Raw genomic sequence first — 24,302 nt, 5'->3', positions numbered from 1 at the left:
CCACCCAAAGTAGCAACAACATAACTCCCCTCCCCTCCCCACCCCACCACACCCCACCCCACCCCACCCCACCCCTCCCCTCCCCTCCCATTCTCGTGCACGCACAAGAATACAACAATCCACAAACTGCACATATGCAGAAACACAACAATCCAATCCCCACAGATACATACACATTATCTTGCCTCAGACAGCCAGACTGCAGATTCGGCTTAATTATGCCGTCTCCCAGTCTCGGCATTGTTCGCAGAATGAAAAAAGAAATTCAAAAATACCTTACACAAGCGACGCCCAGCCCGCAGCTCAAAAGGAAAACGGGCTCTCCGGGAGCTCTATGCCATTGAAACTGCAACACAAAAGGAACACATAAATCCGCATCCGGAATCAGAGTATGTTGTTTCCATCTAGTTGATCGATTGATCGATGCAAATATCATGCTTGTCCGAAATGTGGATAAAAGAATATATGTGAAGTTCGATTTTCGTAATATAAAGTTTTTCTACCTCTGCAGTTCAGCGCTGTGGGCGGGATCAAACTGCGCTTCCCTGTTGCTGTAACTGCTTGGCATAGCTGCACAAGTTAAGAATCGAGAAAAATCCAGCTAGTTATATGTCAATTGAAGTGTAAGGAAATAGAATAAGTAATAATGGTGATATATATACAGAAAACATAGTAATCATCGATGTAAGGACCTTCGGGAAAGCTGGAGCTGCCTGAAGTCTGGCCGGCTGGGGGGCGACCCTGGCTCGATGAAGCACCAACGTGCTTCATCTTGTAGTCGCCCTGCACTTCATGCTCCTTCCTGAGTGAAGTGAGACTCACTACATACAACAGAGGAATGAATTGAACAAGTTAATCGGGTAGAACAATGATTTTAAAAAAAATGAAAAAAACAAAAACAAAACATCGGAGCTAAAAATGAGTGTAGGTAAAGTGAACATGAAGATCATAAGAGGTGCATTACAAGGAATGTATGGTGCGGCAGAAGCATGAAGTTGCACTTTCTGTTCCGGCTTTCTGCGCAGAAATAAATACGACAAGGGAAGACACACGTGAGAACATTACGTGTGATTTCTAGAAATTAAGAAAAGAGGTGACATTCGAATGCAGACAAACGAAATTCCATTTTTCACTCTGTTTGAGAAGCGAAGTCATTTTCAAGCTGGAAGATTAAAGAAATCAGTTGTAATTAAAGAGTTTCCAATAAGGACATTGCTTGCTCTTCATTAAATTATTCATAATCAGTAGAGGTGTACAAGAACAAAAGCAAATCCTTCATCATAAGGAAAGTTCGATCAAGCTTCTTATAAGTTTATATAAGCATGATCGAAATTCCTACAAGATAATATTTGATGTTAAGGTTCTAATTTTGATGTTAAATATAAAAAAGAAGCTCTCTAAGGTAACTAGAATACAGCTGACATGCCAACAGCCTAGTGGATTTTTTTCTGTCATGTCTGATGCCTAGCATTTAACAGGAAAATAATAATAAAGCAAAGTCATGCGAAAAAGCGACAAAACAAAAAAGTTCAACTAGCTTCAATGTTGCAAAATCTCTGTTGCATGTAAGGCAATAAATAAACAAATACAGCGAAAGGATCATTTATGTTTTGTCCTGAAATGGTCGTTTGGCAAGTGTGACGAAAGTCTTTTATACCTCTCAGGAGCATCACACGGTGGGAGGTATAAAGTCGAAAAAAACAGAAAGAGTTCAACTAGCTTCGATATTGCAAAATCCATGTTGCGTGTAAGGCAATAAACAAACAAATGCAGTCAATGGATCATTCTGTTTTTCTCCTGAAAAGGTAGTTTGGCAAGTGTGACGAAAGTGTTTTTATATCTCTCAGGGAGCTTTGCACGCTGGGAGGTATAAAGTCGACAAAAACAGCAAAAATTCAACTAGCTTCAATATTGCAAAATCCATGTTGCGTTGAAGGCAATAAGTAAACAAATGCAGCGAATCAATCATTTATGTTTTTGTCCTGAAAAGGTCGTTTGGCAAGTGTGACGAAAGCTTTTTATACCTCTCGGGGGGCGTCGCTCGCTTGTGCTGATATGGCTTGACCAGTACTTGTGCTCCACGTATAAGGTGAGGATTGGATTTTGACAGGACCAGAGAAGCTGTCTCCGGACATGCAAACGTGACAAATCCATACATCCTCTTCTCCTGGACAGGAATCCGAATTTCTTTGACAGGGCCGAAATGGCTGCGGTGAAACAAGAAGCTTGCGTCATATAAAGAGACCGACAGTTAACATTTTGCAACTTGGTGACAGCATACAAGTTTCCATACCTGAAATAACTATGAACATCCTGCTCAGTAAAATCGCTTTGCGGGGGATACGTCAGATAAATCTGGTGAGAGCAAGCTCCGATTGGGTCCTGCTCTGTTGCTTCTTCAACAAATTTCAAGTACCTGGGAATGTCATCCTCCAAGATTATAGATTGCATGCCGTACGGCCTGTACAAAATTTAACAAAGAACACAACCATCAGATTGTTATCTATGGAGGGTCACTGTAAAAAAGCTATAAATTTGCATATTGCACCTGTTGATCACACAAAAACTCTTTGACATTTGAGCAAGAAAGTCGTTTGCGTCTCCAGTGAACCCTTGCGCCCGAGCTTCTGCTATATAAGGTTCCAGCTGAAGAACCTTCTCATACCTATCGAAGTATATAAATGGCAAAGACAAGATGGTAACAGGAATCCCTCTTCTAGATTTCAGAATGTCAATGAAATCTATCTCAAGCTGTCTAAGGTCTCCATGGGGTAAGTTGGGGTTGCTACTCAGCGCCTTTTCATCTGTGGGGGTGTTCAGAACCATATAATAACCACTTTTGGTTCTAATGACATGCAAGTCTTTGCAGTCACCACCATACTCGCAATATCCACTTTGGTAGCTTTCACAAATCTTCAAGTCTATCTCAGGTGTTTCTGGACAGGAAGGAGACACGGTTGGAGCCTTTTGATCAACAGTTTGATGCAAAGCAAGATCAGGATTGTAGCTCTGCGGGTGGCCATATGTACCAGCTAAACTGAGAGATCCTAACTGATCTTCCAAAGGAGGTAACTGAGGTTGCGTCAGAACACCGAATCCTGTGGCTGCCGGATTTACAGCTACTGGATTTACAAAGCCTGGTGTAGGGAAAAACTGAGCATTAGGGATTAATTGCTGGGCATGAGGGATTTGAGGAATCCACTGGGCATTGTTGGCTGGAAGAGGAGCCAGTGCAGGTAGACGGGATGAAGCAGGTACAAAAGGAGTGAATGTAGTGGGAAGGTTTGAGGCAGGACGTGAGGCTTGTGAAGAGGAAGCGTGAGATGAGGCAACTGACTTCAGGGCAATTCCAAGTTCATGCTTAAGCTGATCGATCAGGTTCTGGATCATATAATCTGGACCCAAGGCCAGCCTAATCATTTCTTGTTCTCTTTGATCCTTAAACAGGAGATAACCCATGAGCTTGGAAACATTTTCAGGGTCGAATTTCTGAATTCTCTGAAACACAATCTTGGTGGATTCTGAGTATTCCATAATTCAACCTAATCACCAAAACAGAAATACTGATGCTGATCAGATACAGATGCAATAAAAGAATAGAACAAATTAAACCAACAACAATCTCATAGACTCTAATAATTAATTATATCTATCGAAGTAAAAACTGAAATATGGTTGGGATCAAACAAAGTTACAAAAGAAGCATCATTGAAACAACTCAAGAAACACAACATGAAGAAACATGATGGAGTTTTAGCAGACTTCATTCACTATACTTCGTGTAGAGAAACATTTAGATCATAGGGAATTCATTACTTCCATAAGCATTTACTATTGCAGATCCCTGTCCCCAAATTTCCATCAAGCTTTTCCATTTTTATTTATAGTAATATTTTTAAAGAAATCCATTTCATCAGAATCAAGCTTCACAGAAAACACTCGAGAAAGCAAATTCTACACAAATTCACCAAAACCAACAAAGGCACAAAAAAGAATCAATCATCCCACCACCGCACAAGGTGAAGCTCAAAAGCTTCTAAACCAAGGATAAATCAACAACATGCAAAAAATCAAAGCACACACAAAATACTTCAATCTCGTCTGCATGAACTATTCACCGAAATGAAATCAAACGAGCAACTACTATTACTTACTGAACAATTTCCAGAATTACTCAACCAAAACCTGCTGCAGATAGTAGCGACTTGGAGAAAAAGTGAAGCTAGACTCTTACTTCAGTCTGGACTCTGGTGGAACCGCAGGCACCCGTCTCTGAGTATGCGTGAGCATTTGGTGGGTATAAATGCGCGATTTCTCCGAAAACAGACAACATTGCTCACGATATCGGAGAGAAAACGGACACTGGAACTCCAATTGTCGTTTGCTCTAATTGCAACCCTATTTTCAGCCTTGGCCACGACTCCAATGCACCTATACATACAACATGCATACACATTCACATTCACATTCACATTCACGCACCGATTGAAACCCTAAATCAATTTTCCGCTGCCATAAACAAAAAGAAATTATTGAAAAGAAAAAAGCACCTCTGAACCATGCGATCATCAATTTTGTTTTTTCTGGCTTCCGCATTCGCCCGATCCATCTCGTTGCTTCGGAGTAGATTTTTCCCAAGGGCATATGCAAATGAGCTCGAAGTGTGATTCAAAAAATCTCCGTACTTATATATATATAAATAATATTACGTATACTGCTGCGGCTATCCTCCGGAGGTCCATGGAGTCCAAAACCAAATGACATATCACACACCCGCATGGGTGTGTGTGTGTGTGTGTGTAGGTGTAGGTGTATTGATGGCTCGCATTTACATCGCCCATCATGTATTTTGTATCGTACCTCTTCTTTTCACTGCATGCATGCCATTTGTCAAAAAAATTAGTTGCATGATTTTATAAGAAAAATAAATAAATAAATAAATAAAATTTCTTTTGTCACAATAAAATATTATTATTTTGTTATTTTTATTTGTGTGAATATATTCTCTTCAGTAAATGTAATCATACATTACACATATTACATGAATATCTTGAAAATTACACACAAAAAATATCTATAAACATATTTATTAAAGTTTCCATCAAAACTAATGGTTTGAGTAAACGCAACAAAACAAGTATCACATTATTAATTAATAATGTGTGTTCACTTATATTTAGACTTTGATAATTTTATTTCAAATATATATATATATAATTGGACAATTATATTTGGAAATATTAGATTAATTTTTCTTTTTATATATTATTAATATTCAATTTTAATATGATCAAAACAATTCTACAACATAATGTTTGTGGGATTTTGATTTTGAATAAAAAAAATTAAATTAAAATAATTATTTGATGTGATAAATATGTAATGATGTTTTGTTTTGATATAAAATTAAATTCTAATCTAATATAATAAATGAAAAATAGATGTTTGATTTTTGTTTTTCTTAATAACAATTTTGAATTAAATAGTAAAATCAAAACTAAAATCTCACAAACAAGCAAAAATTTAAGGATATACATATTTTTTTAAATAGTATTTTTTTTTTTTGACAGAAAACTATATCTTTATTGAAAATATACGCGACGAATATTAGAATTTTTAATTTGAAAAAAAAACACCACTAGTTTAGTTGGTTTTTTATTTGAAATTTAATTTAATGGTGAAACATTTTAATTCGATGTTTTGTGAATGAAAATAAGTATATTTTTATTGAACCATTTGTTGAATAGTATCGTAGTATCGATTTATATTTAAAATAAATAAAAAAATTCATAACTTTTTCAAAAATTCAATAATAATAATAATAAAACATCCAAAATATCTTATACTGCCTCCAGTCCCTTACAAATATCCTTCCAATTTACAATATATTACACAAATGTCATTACATTTATATCATACAATACTAATAAAGTTAATTTAGTCTTTTTACATTTATTTCTACTACCATACAAAAAACAAATGAATAGATAAATATGAGACGGATGAAGTATAAAACTTCCACAAATTTTCACACCTTAAAAAAAAAAAAAGACGCAAAACAAAACTTAATATCATAAGATCTAAACAAACATTTTACAAACACGTGGGTTTGTTTGTTTAGTGTTTTGATTTTTATTTATTTATTTTATATGAGATAATAAAAATCGTATCGGTATTATAAAAAATAATATGTTATATTAAATTTTGATTTTTGTAAAATTAATAATATATATTAAAAATCGAGTGAAAAATTATGATCAAACCTGTTATATCCACTAAAATAGACCTATGATGGCCTACTTACCAATTTTAGTCGGTATTACAAATAAGGGCTAGCATCACAATTTTTTTAATTCAATTTTCATATCTTATTGTGAAAGCATTTATATAATTTGTTGTTATTAAATATCACGTTCAAATTAAAAAATCAAAATCCAAAAAAATCATCAACCACACACAATCAATGTCATCTTTTTTTTTTCTCTTTTTTCACCTAAATTTATATATAATTTATTAATAGTAAATAATTTTATTCACCCACAACATTATATTGTTTACTTTATCATATAATAATTAATTTGTCATTACTTTCTTATCAATCTTTGAATAAATTTTGGCGATTTTATGTCTACCATTCATCTTCTTTGATTAGTCGGGAGTATAATTATCTTTTTGACAAATGATGTAGCTGAAGAATAAAGATTGTTGGATTTTGTATTTAATCCAATCAAATGCCCTCTTGAATACTATAAGATAAAGCTGTTGGTATCTTTTTGACCTTATATAAAATTCAGGACCATTGTGAACTCGTCGTGTCCGTCCGATCAAAATTTATCACGATCCAATTGTTGTTATTCAGTGAGGGTACTTTAGGAATTTTAAAAAGAAGTAATTAAATATCAATTAATTAAGAAAAAGTTAAATATGTTAAACTAATTACGTTATAAATGGAAACATTAATCTAAATAAATTAGAAACGTATGCTATTAATTTTTTTTCCAAATAAAAAAATATTCGAAAAACGTAATGATGTACATATATTTCACACATGCTGTCATAGTATCACTAGTATGATGTCTAAGGTAAAATAGAATAATATATACTATCTTATTTTGATGTTTATAATTCGTAATATAATGCAATATTTTTAACAAGTTTAGATATTCATTATATTGAGTACGTTTGACGTCTGATTTCTAAAAATTTCAAACCTACTCACGAATCAAAGTTAACTCAATCAACGGAATTGTTTTTTGGAAATTATCATCATAATCTCGCATTAATATTTTTATGTATTAATTTCAGAATATTTCATAATAAAAAGTTTTTCCATAATTAACAATATACATGTATTTACTAGATGAAATAACCCCCCAAACTCCAAAAATTCACCCAGCCCCAACCCTCGTGCGAAATCACTCCCGTCATGAATCTCCCAGCCATGCCGCCGTCGTCTTCCCCTCCTGCCGTCAACCACACTCCATCGCCGTCGTTCGCCTTCCATCATCCACCAAAATAACCCGAACGCTAATCCCATTGGACCGGAAACCCTCATTCCCAATTTTCAGCCACCCCGCCGCAGTCATTCCAATCCCGCCGTCGACTACACAGCCGCGCCGCCGTTAATGACCAAAACAAAGAATCTAGTTCCAGAGCCATCGGTAAAGCCCAAGCCAAAGAAAACTAAGTACATACAAGTCCCGTGTGTCCCCAGGAAGGTTGCCGATTTCAATAACGACAAGCTATTTCAGTCTAGCGGCAACTCCCTAAAGAATTTCAGTAAGGGAACATGCTTTAGGGGTTTCCTTTTTGTTATTCGATGTCTATATATGTATAATCCAATTTTAAAGTTAATAGATTATTGACATGTCGACCATAAGTGCTTTGTATTTAGATACTTGATTTAAAAAAAAAAAAAATTGTCTGTGTTGGTTTTGTAGTAGATAGAACTACTATTTCTATGTATAACTCGAATTTATATCAATTTTGTTATTTGATTCCTACATTATATTATTATGTTGTATAGATATAGTTTAGATGGTGTCTATCACAACATTGTAAATTATGATACACATAGTATCATAAATTGATATACGTAATATAAAATTATGATGTCAATTTAGCATAAACATTGTATAGGTAAATACTAAACTTTTTTTTTACCCAACACAAAACGGAATATTTATTCTATACGATTATCTGATGTTAAAATAATGGATAAAATAATTGTATTTGGTTTGATTTAAGGTGAGTATCAAATCTTCAGTTTTTTTGGATATTATCTCTAATTTAAGCGGAAATAAGATTGAATTATAAATGTCAACACTTCTAAATTTTGATACGATCTGGTGCCTATTACCCAATATAATAAAATCAATTAAGATTTGGATTTCTAAAACCACCAATTAATCGTGATTCTAAATTTTTAGGTTATAGTTACCGATAAAGAATGTATAAACCAAAGCTTCCATGATTCGATTGTGATTTACAATTATAGCTTCCCTAGCTGTTTGTTTTTTCTTATACTTATTCGATCTAATAAGTACCTTGTATCGGAATTGAGAGGGATCAAGAATTGTCACTATTTCATAGATTCATGGACCCTTTTCAATTCAGTGGGGTAATAATATATAGTACTGTCAAGTATGATGTCATCATAGTACTAAAATGATGTTTTATAAGAAACTAGACTCAAGGTATATTTCTTCAAGTGATGTTCAATAAATCGCAATATGATGCAATATTTTCTACATGTGAAATATTCATTTTTTTTAGTACGTTGACTTAATTTGCTTCCTCATATACATTTGTGCATCAAATATAAATAAATTAATGGAATTATTTTGAAAATTATTAATCACTATTTCGTGAAATATGACATTTGTTTTTCAGGCAATATTTATATAATATTTATTCTTACACACAATAAAATCTAAAATCGACCCAATGAAATAATTTCAATTGTTTTTATTCCCAATGAATTATGCGCATAACTATTGAATTTGATAAATAATGTAGAATTAAAGTTTCGCAACATACCATTAAATATCCGTATTTTCTATCGATTTTGGTTATGATTCAGTACCACTTAATACGACCACTGAGTTGCTAGATAAGCACTAAATTTATGTTGTATTCATATGTATAATATAATGCTCAACTAATACAAATATGATGTAAAATAAATTCATTCTACGTTACTTTCCCGATAAATAAAAATAAAAAATAAAAATTATTGAGTTCATGACTTTCTTGAATTTCATCTTCGACCACAGGTTGCTAGTACTCAAGGAAATGCACATCATTTTGATCCATCTTCTTCCAACTTTCAAGTTCATTAGTATATTTTCTCGGGTCGATCGATCGGCGTCGGTGGAGAGCGCATAAATTTATTTTTCTTTTTTTGTATGAAAATTATTGAGTTTGGATTTAGTATAACCACAATAATAAATAAATATTATATAGATATATCTTTTTAATTTATGCATAACTTAATGATTGTATTATCTATTATATAATGTAAATTACTCAATCATCCCCTATATATGATCTTGACCGTTCTTCTATTATAGATCCTATGGTTATAATTGAATTAGGGTGGTTTCAGGACCATATCGGAAATGGTAATTTATATATCATGTCTATTGAAGTTATATATTATATTTATAAATATAATGGTGAAAAATATATCCAACATAGACTATGATCAATATATCATAACTATGTAATATACAAATCATAAATATGAACCATAATATGAAATAAAAGTGTGCATAATAAGATTTAGTATCATTAGTCTATTCTGAGTTAAACAACATATATGTCATGAATATACATCGTACGTATACGGAGACCAAAAAAATATTTTTAGGAATAACTGTGGTGACATTTTTTTTTCTGCAAGAGACTAATAAAGAATACACATATATACGCATGATCACCATAAAAAAATTACGCAAAAAAACAACCACCAAATCTGTTTAGCGTCAATCAACCGTACCTCTCCCCTTCCCCTTACCTTGCACAATAGGGGAATCGAGAGCGGAGGCGGGAAACATGTTTGACAGCGGATGGCGTGGCTAGAGATGTCGTTGTCAACTGTGGAGGTGTAAATAGAAGGGGAATTGAGGGCGGAGGCGTCTAGCATGTTTGATGGTGTTGGGCGCAGCCAGAAATGTCATCGGCGGTGGTTGTCAACTGCGGAGGTGTAAATATAAGGCGAATTGAGGGCGGAGGTGGCTAGCGTGTTTGACAGCGGAGGGCACGGCTAAAGATGTTGTCGTCGGTGGTCGCGGAATGCGTGGTCGATGTAGGCAGGGCAATGAGAGGAAGAAGGAAGTCTCTCCATGGTAAAATTAGCGTTGGCAAATAAATTGGGGGTAGGGAGGAAATCTTGTATTTTAGGAAACATACAGTCAAATTTATTCCGTTATAATAAATCATTTGCAAGTTAAGACAATACATCATAATACATTTATTTGAACATCATTTGAGTAGATTATATATGAAGAGCATTTCACGATAAAATATCATGAGAATATTATAGAGACATCATTTCTGATACTGTATACATCATTATATTTTGAATGTATACGATTTTGGAAATTAATTATTTGCAAACATTTTTTATTTTGTTTAGGATTAACTTAATCCCGAATATATAGGAAGTATTTGAGATAATTTTTTCTAATTGATTTCTCCTTAATTAAAGATCCTTAATTAATTTATTAAATTACCAAAACACCCCATTTAAATTCAACTGTTGGATTGCCAATCAAAATAATCCAACAAATTTAAAAAAATCACGATGCTCCTGAATTTTGTATAACATCAGAAGGATACCAAAATTCATAAATCAGATATAAATAATATAAGTTGCATATAGGGATGTTGCACGTATAGTTATGATATATTTCATTTTATGACTCGTATTTATGATTTATATATTGCATAGTTATAATGTATTAGTCAAGTTTAAATGATGGACTATGCTATATATATTTTTCACCATTATGTTTATATGTATGACTAAGTGATAACATCCTCTAAACATGTTCGTTTATTATTGGGGTCAACTTTACTGCCATTTTTGTACCCATTTTTATTGCAGAAATAGTGAATGTATTGTATATTTGATGATCATTTTTTGCCTTTTTTACATTTGTTTTCACACGGAAAATCTTCGTCTATGCGCGTATCTACAATATGAGTTGTTCGCATTGTTGGAGCCTGAAGAAGATGCATTTGTCTAATAGTCATCACCTGAAGAGTCAAATGATATACATCATTATAAAATACGCTGTTTATTTCGATGTAATATGGTTTACGGAATATAGTATTATGATGTTGCTCAAGCGCGAATATTGAGTAACTAAATTAATTGCTTTTTTTTTTTTTACTTCTATATATTTTTTAGGCATTTAAATAATGAAAAAATAATTGATATAATTTAATTTGGAGACTGTTTCAACTCTATATACTTTTAGAAGGTTGATCTTATATTTAAGGGCAAAATAATTTATTTCAACACTTTAAAATTTGGATAAAGTATGATGTCCTTTACCTTATTAGTTTCAAATATAATTTTATAAAGCAATCGATGAAATTGTATTAAAAAAAAATTAAAGTACTTACATAACTTATACAAAAATATTATGAGATCTAAAATCGCTTAAGAAAATAATATAAACCATTTTTTTTTGTTTTTATTTCAGACTACATATCATTCGCATAACTATTGGATTCGACAATTAGGATAAATATAATGTATCTAATTGTACTAATAGAAGCCTGCAAATCTTCCATTGTTTCAACCATTGATTCAATAATTTTTTTGTTTAACTATTTATACGTTGAATGACTAATATGATTATGATGCATATATATTTAGAATATGATGTTCAAAAGATAGGGATATGATATAATAAAAATTCACCAATACGTTATTTTCGCGATCGATGGAAAAAACTTACCACATTCTGTAATTTTGAAAATATTATCTTCATCCATAGCACACTGGAACTTACCGAAATACACATCATTTTGCTTCATCTTGTTCTACGCTCCGGCTTCTCTGCATTTATTTTCTTCTATGGACGTCAGTGAACGAATGTGGAGTTATCATTTCTTTTTTTTATGTGAATTGGTTTAGATTATGAACACGACCAACATCTATCCATATTTATATTATCTTGATTTATGCTAAAATAAAATATTGACTTATTAATTATATGAATCAAATTACATATCTATCTTACCTGCAATTTCATCCGTTGATTAAAATCTTCAAACAACTGTAATTTTTTCGGGATGTTCATGAATATTGAATTCAGAAGCATACCGGAATTTCTTGGAGATGGTCTACAAAAATAATGAACAAATAAATAAAATGTAAAACAATAGAGCTAATAAACGTTTTCTATTTTATCATATTTTTTTCAACCATTTTGGACATGTAGGAAATTGTTGGGAACTTCCCATCATGACAAACTTATAAAACTAGTTATTATTATTATTATTATTATTTAAATTTTTCCACGGAATATATTATATAAATAAGAAAAAGATTAATAAAAATATCATTACGAAATAATTTATGTATTTTACGAAATAAAAACTGATATTTATTTATGTATATATTTCTTACTTATTAAAATGAATTATTTTTTAACTAAAAGGAAAAAAAATAATAATTTATGGAAATATTGCGGAAAGTTGCAAACGTCCTCTGTATATTTGAAAATTGTATTAGAATTTTATGATAATATAGTAGGTGTCCTGATAAATCTGGTTGAACATTAAAGTACAAAAGCATCAACAATCGTACAAATTAGTAAAAAAAGAAAAAAGAAGAAGTCCATTTATTTTATATGTCGTGGATTTGGTTCACATTTACGGAATGACAATTTTTTAAGAAAAATTATTATAATTATTGTTTTTGTTGTTGTTATTATTATTATATTTATTATTACTATATTGTGATTTTCATTTCCAAGACATTTTTTATTATCTTCTTTTTTATAATGTTGTGTCGCATGTTGTAACTCTAATGTCTTATTCATTCTCTTCTTCTTAAATGAAAAACTCCTAATTCTCAAACAATCAGTGGATTCTCTAATAAACCCCAAAAACTCTCTCAGCACAAAATTGAACTCTAATTCCATAAATCCGTTCTATAAGTTGCCCCACGAAACAATCATTGAAATCCTCTCTAGACTCCCCGTCAAATCTCTAATTCAATTCACATTTACCTACGAAATCCTAAATCCCCTTTCCACCGATCCCCTTCCTCGTCAAGCTACATCTCTCTCAATCCGACAGCTCCAATCTCATATCCATTCCAAGAACCCTCTCAAACCTACCTCTACAAATTTGAGACCCCATTTGCCTCATCCATATCGGAATTTAGCATTTTAGGTTCATCGAACGGTCTACTTTATCTCATCCATTCCTTGAGCAATAAGTATATTTATCTCTTCAATCCCTTCACAAGGGACTACATTGAAATTACAACTAAACTTGATTATTGTGGCCAAATTGTTATCCATGGATTTGGATTTGATCTTGTTGGTTGTGACTATAAAGGTGTCAAGATTGCATATTGTCGGGATGAGTATACTCATCATTTTACAAAGGAATATCGAGGGCTGATAGGGCCATTACCATCGATTATTGAGGTGTTCAATTAGCGTAGCAATAATTGGACAAGTAAAGGGATTATTCCTTACGCATTAGAGATATGGTCATCTACGGGAGTTTTAGTGAGCAATGGGCTTCATTGGGTGACCGTATGGATGAAGAAGCCCAACTGGAACCACCAGAAGCGTTTGATTATGTCATACAACTTGATTGATGAAACAATCAATGAACACACTTGTCCCAGAATGGGATGTTCGATGTGTGGGTTATGAGAGAGTATGGGGTGTATAAGTCATGGGTGAAAGAGTACCCCCTATGTATTCACTTTCCAGGTCATTGATAAGCTAATTAGAGCTACCACACCATATTTGGTGGAACAGACTTGGAAAGAAAGTGTGTCTTGGAGAGTGGAGAAGTTCTCTTGGAGTATATAGGAGAACATTAGGTTGCATATGATCCTCATAGTAAAACATTCGAGGATTGAAGTATAAGGGAATCCGAGATTTTATCAGGCAACGTTTTACATCGGTAGCCTTGTGTCTCCACATTTAGTATATTATATGCTCAATAAATCAATAAGAAATAAATAGTTGTAGTAACCTTAATTCTTTTGCAATAGAAAATCAACCTTAATAGATACAAAATATCATTTTAATATCCAAACATAAGATATGTCACACAAGCAGTTTGACCTAAGGCGTCGGGAGTTTGAACTCATGATGTTACGGTTACACGTTCAACTCTCATACCACCAGGTAATTCCTTACGGGACGATGAATATTGTTATAAATACAATAGATGTATTCACACAATATATACTCCCTCCGTCCACTAAGAAAATATACATATTTCTATTTTGAGTTGTCTAATTAATTACAAAGTAAATATTTTATTAAATACCTCACTTTTTTTCACGAATACCCTTACTTTACCATCACATCATTACTTTTATACCAAGAAGTAAGGGCAAACTTGTCTTTATACTTTGTCGCCGGATTGTGGGAGTATCTTTTATTCACTTCAAAAAATGAAAGCAATTTGGTCACTTTGCATTTTTTTTTTTTTGTGTGTGATGTTAAATATAGAGAATTGTGTTAATAATATAAAAAATAATATTTTTATTTAATTATTGTCGTTTTGCAGAGTAAATAAAGTGCATTTATTATATATTATGCTAATGTGTGATTGTATTTTTATAATATTTATGAGAATCGTACCACACAAGAAATTAAGTGCACAAACTCAATAATTTAACAATTTTACACATATTTATTTACAATTTATATTTATAAATTTATGTACCTTTTAAAATTTAAAATTTCAATTAGACATTTTAATGTTACGAAAAAAATATTATTTTAAAATTCTTAGTAAATTTGTTAGACAAAAAACAATTATAGTATTTGCACCTACAATAATAAATTTATAATAAATTCTTAAATTAAAAAATAATTATATTTATAATTATTTAATAGTATAAATATTAATTGAGTGTATTAATTATTCATAGATAATTTTTAATAATAAATTAATATAAAATGTATAAAAGTACTTTTTAAATATATTTAAAAATAACTTAATATATAATTAAGACGTTTTTTTGTGTTTTGATATTAGATATAGATAATTATGTTAATAATATAACAAAATAATATTTTGTATGGAATTGAATTTTTTTGAGTAAATAAAGTATACATATTATATATTGTGCTAATGTGTATATGTTGCATTTTTTATAATATTTATGAAAAATTGTGCCACAAAAAATATTAAGAGCACTAGCAATGACAAATCGCTGACCTGTCTGTGGGCTTTATCAATTTTTCTACTAACAAAGCCTTTTTACATAGAGAACAAACACAAGAACGCTATGTTTACTTGTAAGATTTTATTCATGATTTTACTATTTTAATTTTATTTCCTCTCCAAAAATATCAACTCAAACATCTAATTTTTATTTATTTTAGGGTAAATTATATAATACCCCTTTGTGTTTTAGTAAAAATGCATAAAACACTTCGTGTTTTAGTTATTGTGTGAAACTCCTTGTGTTAATATAAATTTTGCATGAAAGACCTTATTTGCTCAAAGCTGATGTTTGGTTCTAAATAAATACCTAAATTACACAAGTTTTATACAAATAAAAAACGTAAAATATTTTAAATAATTTTTTGAATAAAATAAATAAATAAATAATTGATTAATCTTTCATTTTATAATTTTTAGGAAACAAATTATTATCTTATTTTTATAAAAAACTATAAAAATAAACGATTTAATCAATTATTTATTATTTATTTTATTCAAAAACTTATTTAAAATATTTTACACCTTTTATTTATATAAAAATTGTATAATTTAAGTCTTTATTTAGAATTAAATATCAATTTTGGACAAAAAAAAAAAAAAAGTATTTCATGCAAACTTTATATTAACACAGGAAGTTTTACGCAGTAAATAAAATATAGAGTGTTTTATGCATTTTTTACTAAAAACACGGGTATTATATAATTTACCTTTATTTTATTACACTAAAATTTAATTTTATATTCAAAACATCACATAAATACATATTTATATCACATGAAACAACTATTTCAATTAAAAATTTTAAAACTCAAAATGAAAGCATATCAAGTAAGTATTTATTTTTGCACTTCTTCAAGCCTTCGTCTGCACCAAGGGACGGCCAAGCCCTTCGGCATTTTTTGTCTCACTAAGTAGGCCATTGTGCCACAATTTTTTTTTTTTTTTTGCTTTAACAAAAAAAATTAAATTATACTAGTATTTGCACATATACAAAATAATAAATTTATATTCAATCTTAAATTAAAAAATTAATTATATTATAATTATTTTAATATTGTAAATATAATTTAGTATGTTAATTACACGTAGATAATTTTTAATAATAAATTAATATAAAATGTATAAAAGTACTTTTTAAATATTTTTAAAAATAATGTAATATATAAATAGAACTATTTATTTTTTATTTTAAATTACAAATTTATATAAAAATATATTTTAAAATATATTAATGTTTATTTTGTTTTGTAATAATTTATTATTCTTCCATCCATCAATTGTGTGCTCATTTCAATTGGGACGTGTTTTAATTAATATAGTATTATATTGAATAATATATAAGTGGGTTAAAAATGTGAGTTTTTTTTTTATATATAATAAATTGAATGTGTAAATAATTCTAAGATAATATTTGTATTTATAATTAATAAATATAATATTAAATAATATAAATTAAAGAGTGTGTAGTATATATTTGTGAAAAAAAAAAGAAAAAAAAACAAACATAAATTTAAATTTAAAGAACAAAAAGAACATTTATTTATGTATAATTATAATATATTTAAGCATTTATTTATGTATAATTATAATATATGATACAAACAAAGTATTTATTTATGAATAATTATAATATATGATATAATTTAGTAATATGTAAAGTTATATAAAACAATAATAATTTTGAATAAATTTGTTTTTAGTTCACTACAAAAAAAAAAAAAATAGTATATTTGTAACGGAATTCCGTCATTAAAGATCACGTAGCTAATGTAATTCCATCGTTAATTCCGTCTCTAATATCATTAGTAATGGAAAAAGTAAATTTAACGACGATAAAATTTCTTTAAAAAAAAAAATGATATTTTCTTGTAGTGGTCGGTTAGGTTGGAAGTTTATTTTATTTTTTTTAGGGTCCAACAACTAACAATTTCTACCCCAAAACCAATCTTGTTCATCTACTAATCTAATCACCAGACAACACACAACATTACATTTACATCAACACCAATCAATCAAGAATGTAAAAACCAGCTGTATGTATGCCAATGTTGCTGTAAGCTATAGGACAAGCAGAAGCCAAGAAAACCCCATAAATCTTGGGACCCAAATCAATGTTGAGCATTCATTTCTGCATAAACAAACACATGATTGATAGTGGAAACGAATCAAATCATGCCCAAAATCACAACAACATAAGTTAAGCACAATAAGTATAACCCTTGTCCAAACAGCCATTATCAAACAGATAGATAGCACAATCCAAATGGAATGTATACTCATATACATATACATCTACTCACCCCTATGGCATTATCTTCATCTCTTGCTGCTGCTACACTCTGAGCATTTGCATCTTGTTACCAAATGCAATGGCGATCCAATCCTGATTGATCTCAGCCCCGGCGGCGTACATCAATACGGGATCGATCCAGTTGGGGCCGGAGACGGTGGGCAACTCCCGAAGCAAGGGCTGAGCATCATCTCCAGCAGAGTATATATGTGCCGGTAGCTATGGGGTGCCCGCGCAATTGAATTGACGCTGCCATTGTGCCTCTCCAATTCAGCCACCGGCATTGTTGGGGATAGGATCATGGTTCGCCGAGTCCAGTCCGACTCGGCCAATCCAGAACCGGACCGTTCTGGTACGAAGAAAATATCAGATTTTCTTTTTTAAATCTTTCTGAAATTGCTCAAATTTTCATTTCTGAGATGTGTTTGAGAGTCTTTCTCTTTCAATTACTTCAAGTTCATATCTGGAATTGGGAAGAAGAAAAAGATGTGAATTTAGGGGGAATAGTGTTTGATAAGATGAAGAAGTATTTGAAAGATGCATGTATGACCACCCTACAAAATACAATTTTTTAGAATTTTAAACTTTTTTTTTGTTTTTATTGGTTCATAAATGTGGGCATACTAATCATTATTATATATTTCTTTTTTTTTTATAAAAGAAAATTGTTTTATATAATTTAAAATGATCGAACAAACAATTTAGAAATAAAATATTATTATGATTTGTTGGAATAACAAACTATTTAGAAATTAAATAAAGTTAAAGTTTATTCTGATTATAAATAGCATTTGAATATGACTAGGTTTGTTGTGAAGTGCCTGATATATAAAATACTCCAATATAACAAATATTTACACAATATTATTTTGTGTAACAATATAACAAATCTACATTATGATTTGACCGATCAACATATATAGTAAAATGAGACAATATATATATTAATATAACACAATATTATTTTGTTATAAATATGATATGTTGTATGTAATATATGTCTGTTTGTATTTATTATATATGATGGTTGAATCAAATAACGTATATCATACTAATTTGACTCAATCAACTGAGAATGTATCTCCAAATAATATAAATATACTTACACTTATAAATACTCAACAATTTAATATAAAGTATTATTATTTATTAATAACGCTAACTTTGTTAGTTTTTGTCTTTCTATAATGGGATGGAAAAAAAATTAGCATATTTTGTTAATTTTTTTCTTTCCTTTTTTTTGGAAGAGAATATACTATTTTAAATTTTTTAATTTATAATTTTTTGGGGAAAAATTGTAAAAAATGCCCTTTATGTAGGTTATCATTTTCGAACATTTTTTCCATTTTCGCAATTTAGGACATTATCTGTACTCCATACATTATTCTTGCCCTTCGGCGCCGGAAAAACGGATGTGAGCGTCACGTGCGCCTTCGTGGCATGGCCGGCGCATACGTGGACGTCGCCGTTGCTGTGCTGTCATCTGTGTGGTCATCGGACAGGTGACGTGAAATTATTGTATTTTCACTTTCACAATTTAGGACATTATGAGTACTCCGGATATTATTTTTGCCCTCTGGCGCCGGAAAAATAGTTTGTTCTAGGTTTTTTGTTTATTTCAATTTGGTCCAATAGGATCAAATTGCAAATATGTTGTTTGCAATTTGATCCTATAGGGCCAAATTAAAATCTTAATAAAATATATAATTTTTAAAAAAATAATAAAATAATTCCACGTCACCTATCCGATGACCTTAGAATAAATTGTTTTTTTCGAAAACTGAGGACAAAAATAATACTTAGTACACATAATATCCTAAATTGCGGAAGTGAAAAAAAATAATAATTTCACATCACCTGTCTGACCACCACGCGGACGACAACACAGCAACGGCGATGTCCACGTATGCGCCGTCATGCCACGAAGGCACACGTGACGGTCACGTGCATTTTTCCGACGCCGGAGGGCAAAAATAATGCCCGGAGTACACATAATGTCCTAAATTGCAAAAGTGGAAAAAAAAATGTTCGAAAATGATAAGTTGACCTACATACGGGACATTATTTACAATTTTCCCATTTTTTTAAAAAATTTTAATTAGACTAAATAGTTATCTGAATATTAATCTAAAATTATTTTCATTATACGATACTTATTTTCATTAATACATTATTAATTATTTACTAATTATACTCCTCCTAAATTCTCGTGTCTACAGTAAGTGAGACATGGTAGCCAAGACGGTATGGACCTCATAATTTACATTTTTTTTCTCAAATTTTTTGAGATTTTGAATTAAATGGTTTTCTTTCCTTCTTTCTTTCTTATTCTTATTTTTATTCTTATTCTTTTTTTTTTTTTTGATAGAATTTACTAATAATACTTCTTTATATACAATATTGTTAAAAATACAACGGAGTCTCACGTGTTTTAAGAGATTTTGTCCAATATTTTTTAAGATACAAGAGAGCTTTGTGCAATTTCTAAATCACGAGGGAGTATGAGAGAGTATGGTACTGACTTTAAAAACCACAAGTAAATTATAAATAAGTTTTTAAATGAATTAAACAAATATATATTTGTGAGCGAAAGAATGAATGTAGTCACATCTAGAGATTTAAGCAAGGGTCCGTTGGGTCCTTAGGTTTGTGGATCTAGGAATTGTGACTAAGTCATTATGAGCTAGCGATGCCCCTCTCATCGGCCATTGATATGATTTAGAAGTCTGGTGCCTACGATCTCACTAATTTATATATATTGCACTTCCTGTTTATGATTTATTCATGATTATACTTTGAAGCGAAAAATGCCACTTGGAGCTATTTGGACAATTCTTGTTAGAGCATCAAAATTGTAATGTGACAAAAAATTTTAACCAGCCTTGCTATATCAATATTTTCATTTCATTTGTCTTAATGAACAAAGACAAGTTCATATATAAAAAGCTTGAATACGTTAGTAGTTATCCCAATAGTGATCTCATTCAGATTGTGTATCCATTGTCAAGAAACCATTCAAATGTAATCTTGTAGTCATTGCATTATCTCGTTTAGATTGTATGTTGGTAGCATCATAAGAATGAACTAAAAGTGAATGCCTTTGAAACAAAATCCCATTCCATAAGGTACTTCTACAAATAGTAAATAACTTCATATAACCAACCAATATTATATAAGTGAGTCGAGCTAGATAATAGACAAATTGAACTCAAGATGTTAAGATTTTGAAGAATAAAAAAAATATACTAATAATAAATTAAAATTATTGATGATATTACCTATAGCAAACATATGTTGTCTTTTGAGAATACATTGATAATAACATAATAGTTGAACATGTTGACTTTGTAAATTTAAAAATTGGTACACATGTTGATTTGCAAAGCCTGTTGTTTGTATATTTTAGGAATTAGAAAGAGAAATAAAATTGAGAAACTGAAACTGGATCTCACGTTTATTCGCTTGAGGAGAGGCTTTAAAAGATAGCAATAAAAACTGAATCAGTAACTACTTCCAAAAAGCTAGGAACAACCCTAACTAAGTCATTTGAAGTAGTCCACAATTTTAAAGTCTAAAACATAAATAAGATAAAGAAAATAAAGTTACAGCAGCAGACTAAAGCACGATCTCAACACTCATCCTTGCTTTGAATGCTACAAACTCCAAGTCTCTCTCTAAGAAACTCAAATTTGCTTCTTGATAAAAGCTTTGTTAGTATGTCAGCTAACTGTAGATCAGTTTTGCAATACTTTAAGCCAACAAAGCCTTTTTTATGAACTTCTCTAAGAAAGAACAATTTGATATGGAAATGCTTGGTTTTTTCATGAAATACAGAATTATGAGAAATTGCAATTGCAGTTTGATTATCCACAAAAATGCTGATGCTTTTGTCTTGTTTCAGATTCAAATCTTCCAACACATTTTTAGCCAAAGTGTTTGATTTACAGCTGCATTAGCTGCTATAAATTCTGCTTGAGCCACGTTATCTTTTAGGAGCACCGTGAGAATACTTCTGAACCAAACTCAAAACAATAGTCTGAAGTACTTTTCATATCATCCAGCGAACCTCCTCAATCACTATCAGAATAGTCCTGTAGAACACATTCTTGATTCCCAGAAAACTTGATTCCATAACTAAGTGTTCCTTTTACATATCTAAGGACACGCTTAGCAACCGTAAGATGAGTGTCAATTGCATAGTTCAAAAATCTGAATAGAAGGCTCACAGTGTACAAAATATCAAGCCTTGTAGCTGTCAAATACATCAAGCAACCCACCAAGCTTCTATAGAGTGTTTCATCAACCTTTTCAGATCCATCTTCTTTCTTCAGCTTTTTCTTTTGTGGCATTGGAGTGCATACAATTTTGCATTAATCCATTCTAAATTTCTTTAAAATCTCCCTTGCATATTTTTCTTGATAAATGAACACTCCATTGTTTTTCTTTATTTCCATTCCTAGGAAGTAAGTCATTTCCCTCAAATCTGTCATCTCAAAGACTTTCATATTTTCCTTGAACTTCCTTACAAGTTCTTCATTCCTACCTGTTACTAACAGCTCATCTACATATAATGAAACAATAATGAAATTGATTTCATCACCTTTTATGTAAAGTGTAGCTTCATTGACACTTTTCTTAAATCCCAATTGCATGAAGTGCTCGTCAATTCTGTTGTACCAAGCTCTTGGAGCCTGTTTTAGGCCATACAAAGCCTTCTTTAGAAAGTAAACATCATTTTCTTGCTCTTTCAAAATAAACCCTTTGGGTTGTTCAACAAAAATCTCCTCATCCAAGAGACCATTTAAGAAGGATGATTTAACATCGAGTTGATAAATTTTCCAGCCCTTTTATGCAGCTATTGCAAGCAATAATCTAATAGTGTCCAGCCTCGCAGGAGCAGAAGTGTAAAAAAAATGAACACCAGAAATCGAGTGTACCCTTTCACAACAAGCCTAGCTTTATGTTTGTTTATTGAGCCATCAAGATTCAACTTTGTACGGTACACCCATTTGACTCCAATTACTTTTCTATCAGCTGGCTTTTTCACTAAAATCAACACCAGAAATCTGAGTGTACCCTTTCACAACAAGCCTAGCTTTATGTTTTTTTATTGAGCCATCAAGATTCAACTTTGTATGGTACACCCATTTGACTCCCATTACTTTTCTATCAGCTGGCCTTTTCACTAATATCCATGTCTGGTTTTTATTAATCATCCTGATTTCATCTTCCATTGCAGAGGTCCTTTTTGGATCATTTTTTGTTTCCCAAAAATCTGTAGGTTAAAAAATAGCTACATTGCATCTTTCATAAATATTAGATAATGATCTCATACCTCTAACAGGGGGTCATCAATTAACTCATTTTCTTTGAGTTCCAATGTTGGGGTTGGATCAAGAACCAAGGTAATTTGTTGCTTTGCATTCCAATCCCATGAATCATCCTCCATGAAATGCATATCTCTGCTTAATTGATTTTTCTTACTATGTGGTTGGAAAACTCTATAAGCCTTTGAGATTGTGCTATAACCGATGAAAACTCCTGCTTCTGCTCTTTTATCCAGCTTATCCTTTTTGTTTTGTGGAACATAAACAAAACAGGGACATCAAAATACTTTGAGATTTTTTAAGAAAGGTTTGAATCCATACCAAACTTCATGCGGAGTTTTGTCAGCTAAAGCTTTGATAGGCAGTCTATTAAGGAGAAATACGACAGCATGGGCTGCTTCTGCCCAATATTCCTTCAGCTAATTTTTCTCAAACATCAAGCATCTAGCCATCTCCATTATGGTACAATTTTTCCTCTCACTAACTCAATTTTGTTGTGGTGTGTATGGAGCAGTGAGTTGATGTTCAATTCCAGCCTCCTCACAAAAAATATTAAATTGATTGGAAGTATACTCCTTGCCATTATCAGATCTTAAGCTCCGAATTTTGCAACCACTTTGTGGTTCAATCCGTTGTTTTAATTTTTGAAACACACCAGGAACTTCATACTTCTATTTGAGGAAATAGATCCAACAAAATCTAGATAATCATCAATGAAGATCAAGAAATACTTACTTCAATTTAGTGATGGAGTTTTGTGAGGTGCGGTTAAATCTGTGTGTATCAACCGTAGCTTCTCAGTAGCTCTCCAAGTAGCTTTCTTGAAAGGAAGTCGTGATTGTTTTCCCAATTGAAAAATTTTGCAATTTGGAATTTTAGATTCAAGATCAGGAAGACCTTGAGCCAAATCCTTTGCCTTCAAATTCAGCACTGCTTTGTGGTTGAAATGTCCAAGCCTTTTGTACCAAACTTCTGCATTTGATTTTTTTGCAAAAAAGGAATTTTTCTCCTACTTTAAAGGATCAAGTGCAAAGCTTTTTCCATCCATTTTTACTTTGAAGAGATCATTACCTTTTGCATCCCTTATTATACAACAATTATCTGCAAATATCACCTTGAAACCATTATGAATCAACTAGGCAACACTCAACAGATTTTGGTTGAGCTTTGGTACATACAATACATCATGTATAAACCTTGTACATGAGGTGGTTTCAATCACCATAGTTCCTTGTCCT

At 31.2% G+C, this 24,302-nt stretch overlaps 1 protein-coding gene across 1 annotated transcript; it reads right to left on the bottom strand.

Annotated features, from left to right (window-relative positions):
- Positions 1 to 303: 303 nt before the first annotated feature.
- On the bottom strand, positions 304 to 3,534 carry LOC127265877 (zinc finger CCCH domain-containing protein 18-like). Its single transcript, XM_051295893.1, has 7 exons — positions 2,549 to 3,534; positions 2,294 to 2,461; positions 2,025 to 2,207; positions 965 to 1,017; positions 663 to 821; positions 504 to 570; positions 304 to 346 (listed from the first exon to the last, which is right to left on the bottom strand). The coding sequence occupies exons 1-7, from the start codon at positions 3,532 to 3,534 to the stop codon at positions 304 to 306; spliced, it is 1,659 nt and encodes a 552-aa protein (XP_051151850.1).
- Positions 3,535 to 24,302: the final 20,768 nt, after the last annotated feature.

Source organism: Andrographis paniculata, unplaced genomic scaffold (genome assembly GCF_009805555.1).
Source record: "Andrographis paniculata isolate CXL003 unplaced genomic scaffold, ASM980555v1 Contig74END, whole genome shotgun sequence".
NCBI classification, from domain to species: Eukaryota; Viridiplantae; Streptophyta; class Magnoliopsida; order Lamiales; family Acanthaceae; genus Andrographis; species Andrographis paniculata.
Note: the sequence above shows the minus strand (reverse complement) of the source record. Positions and strands in the feature narration are given on the sequence as shown.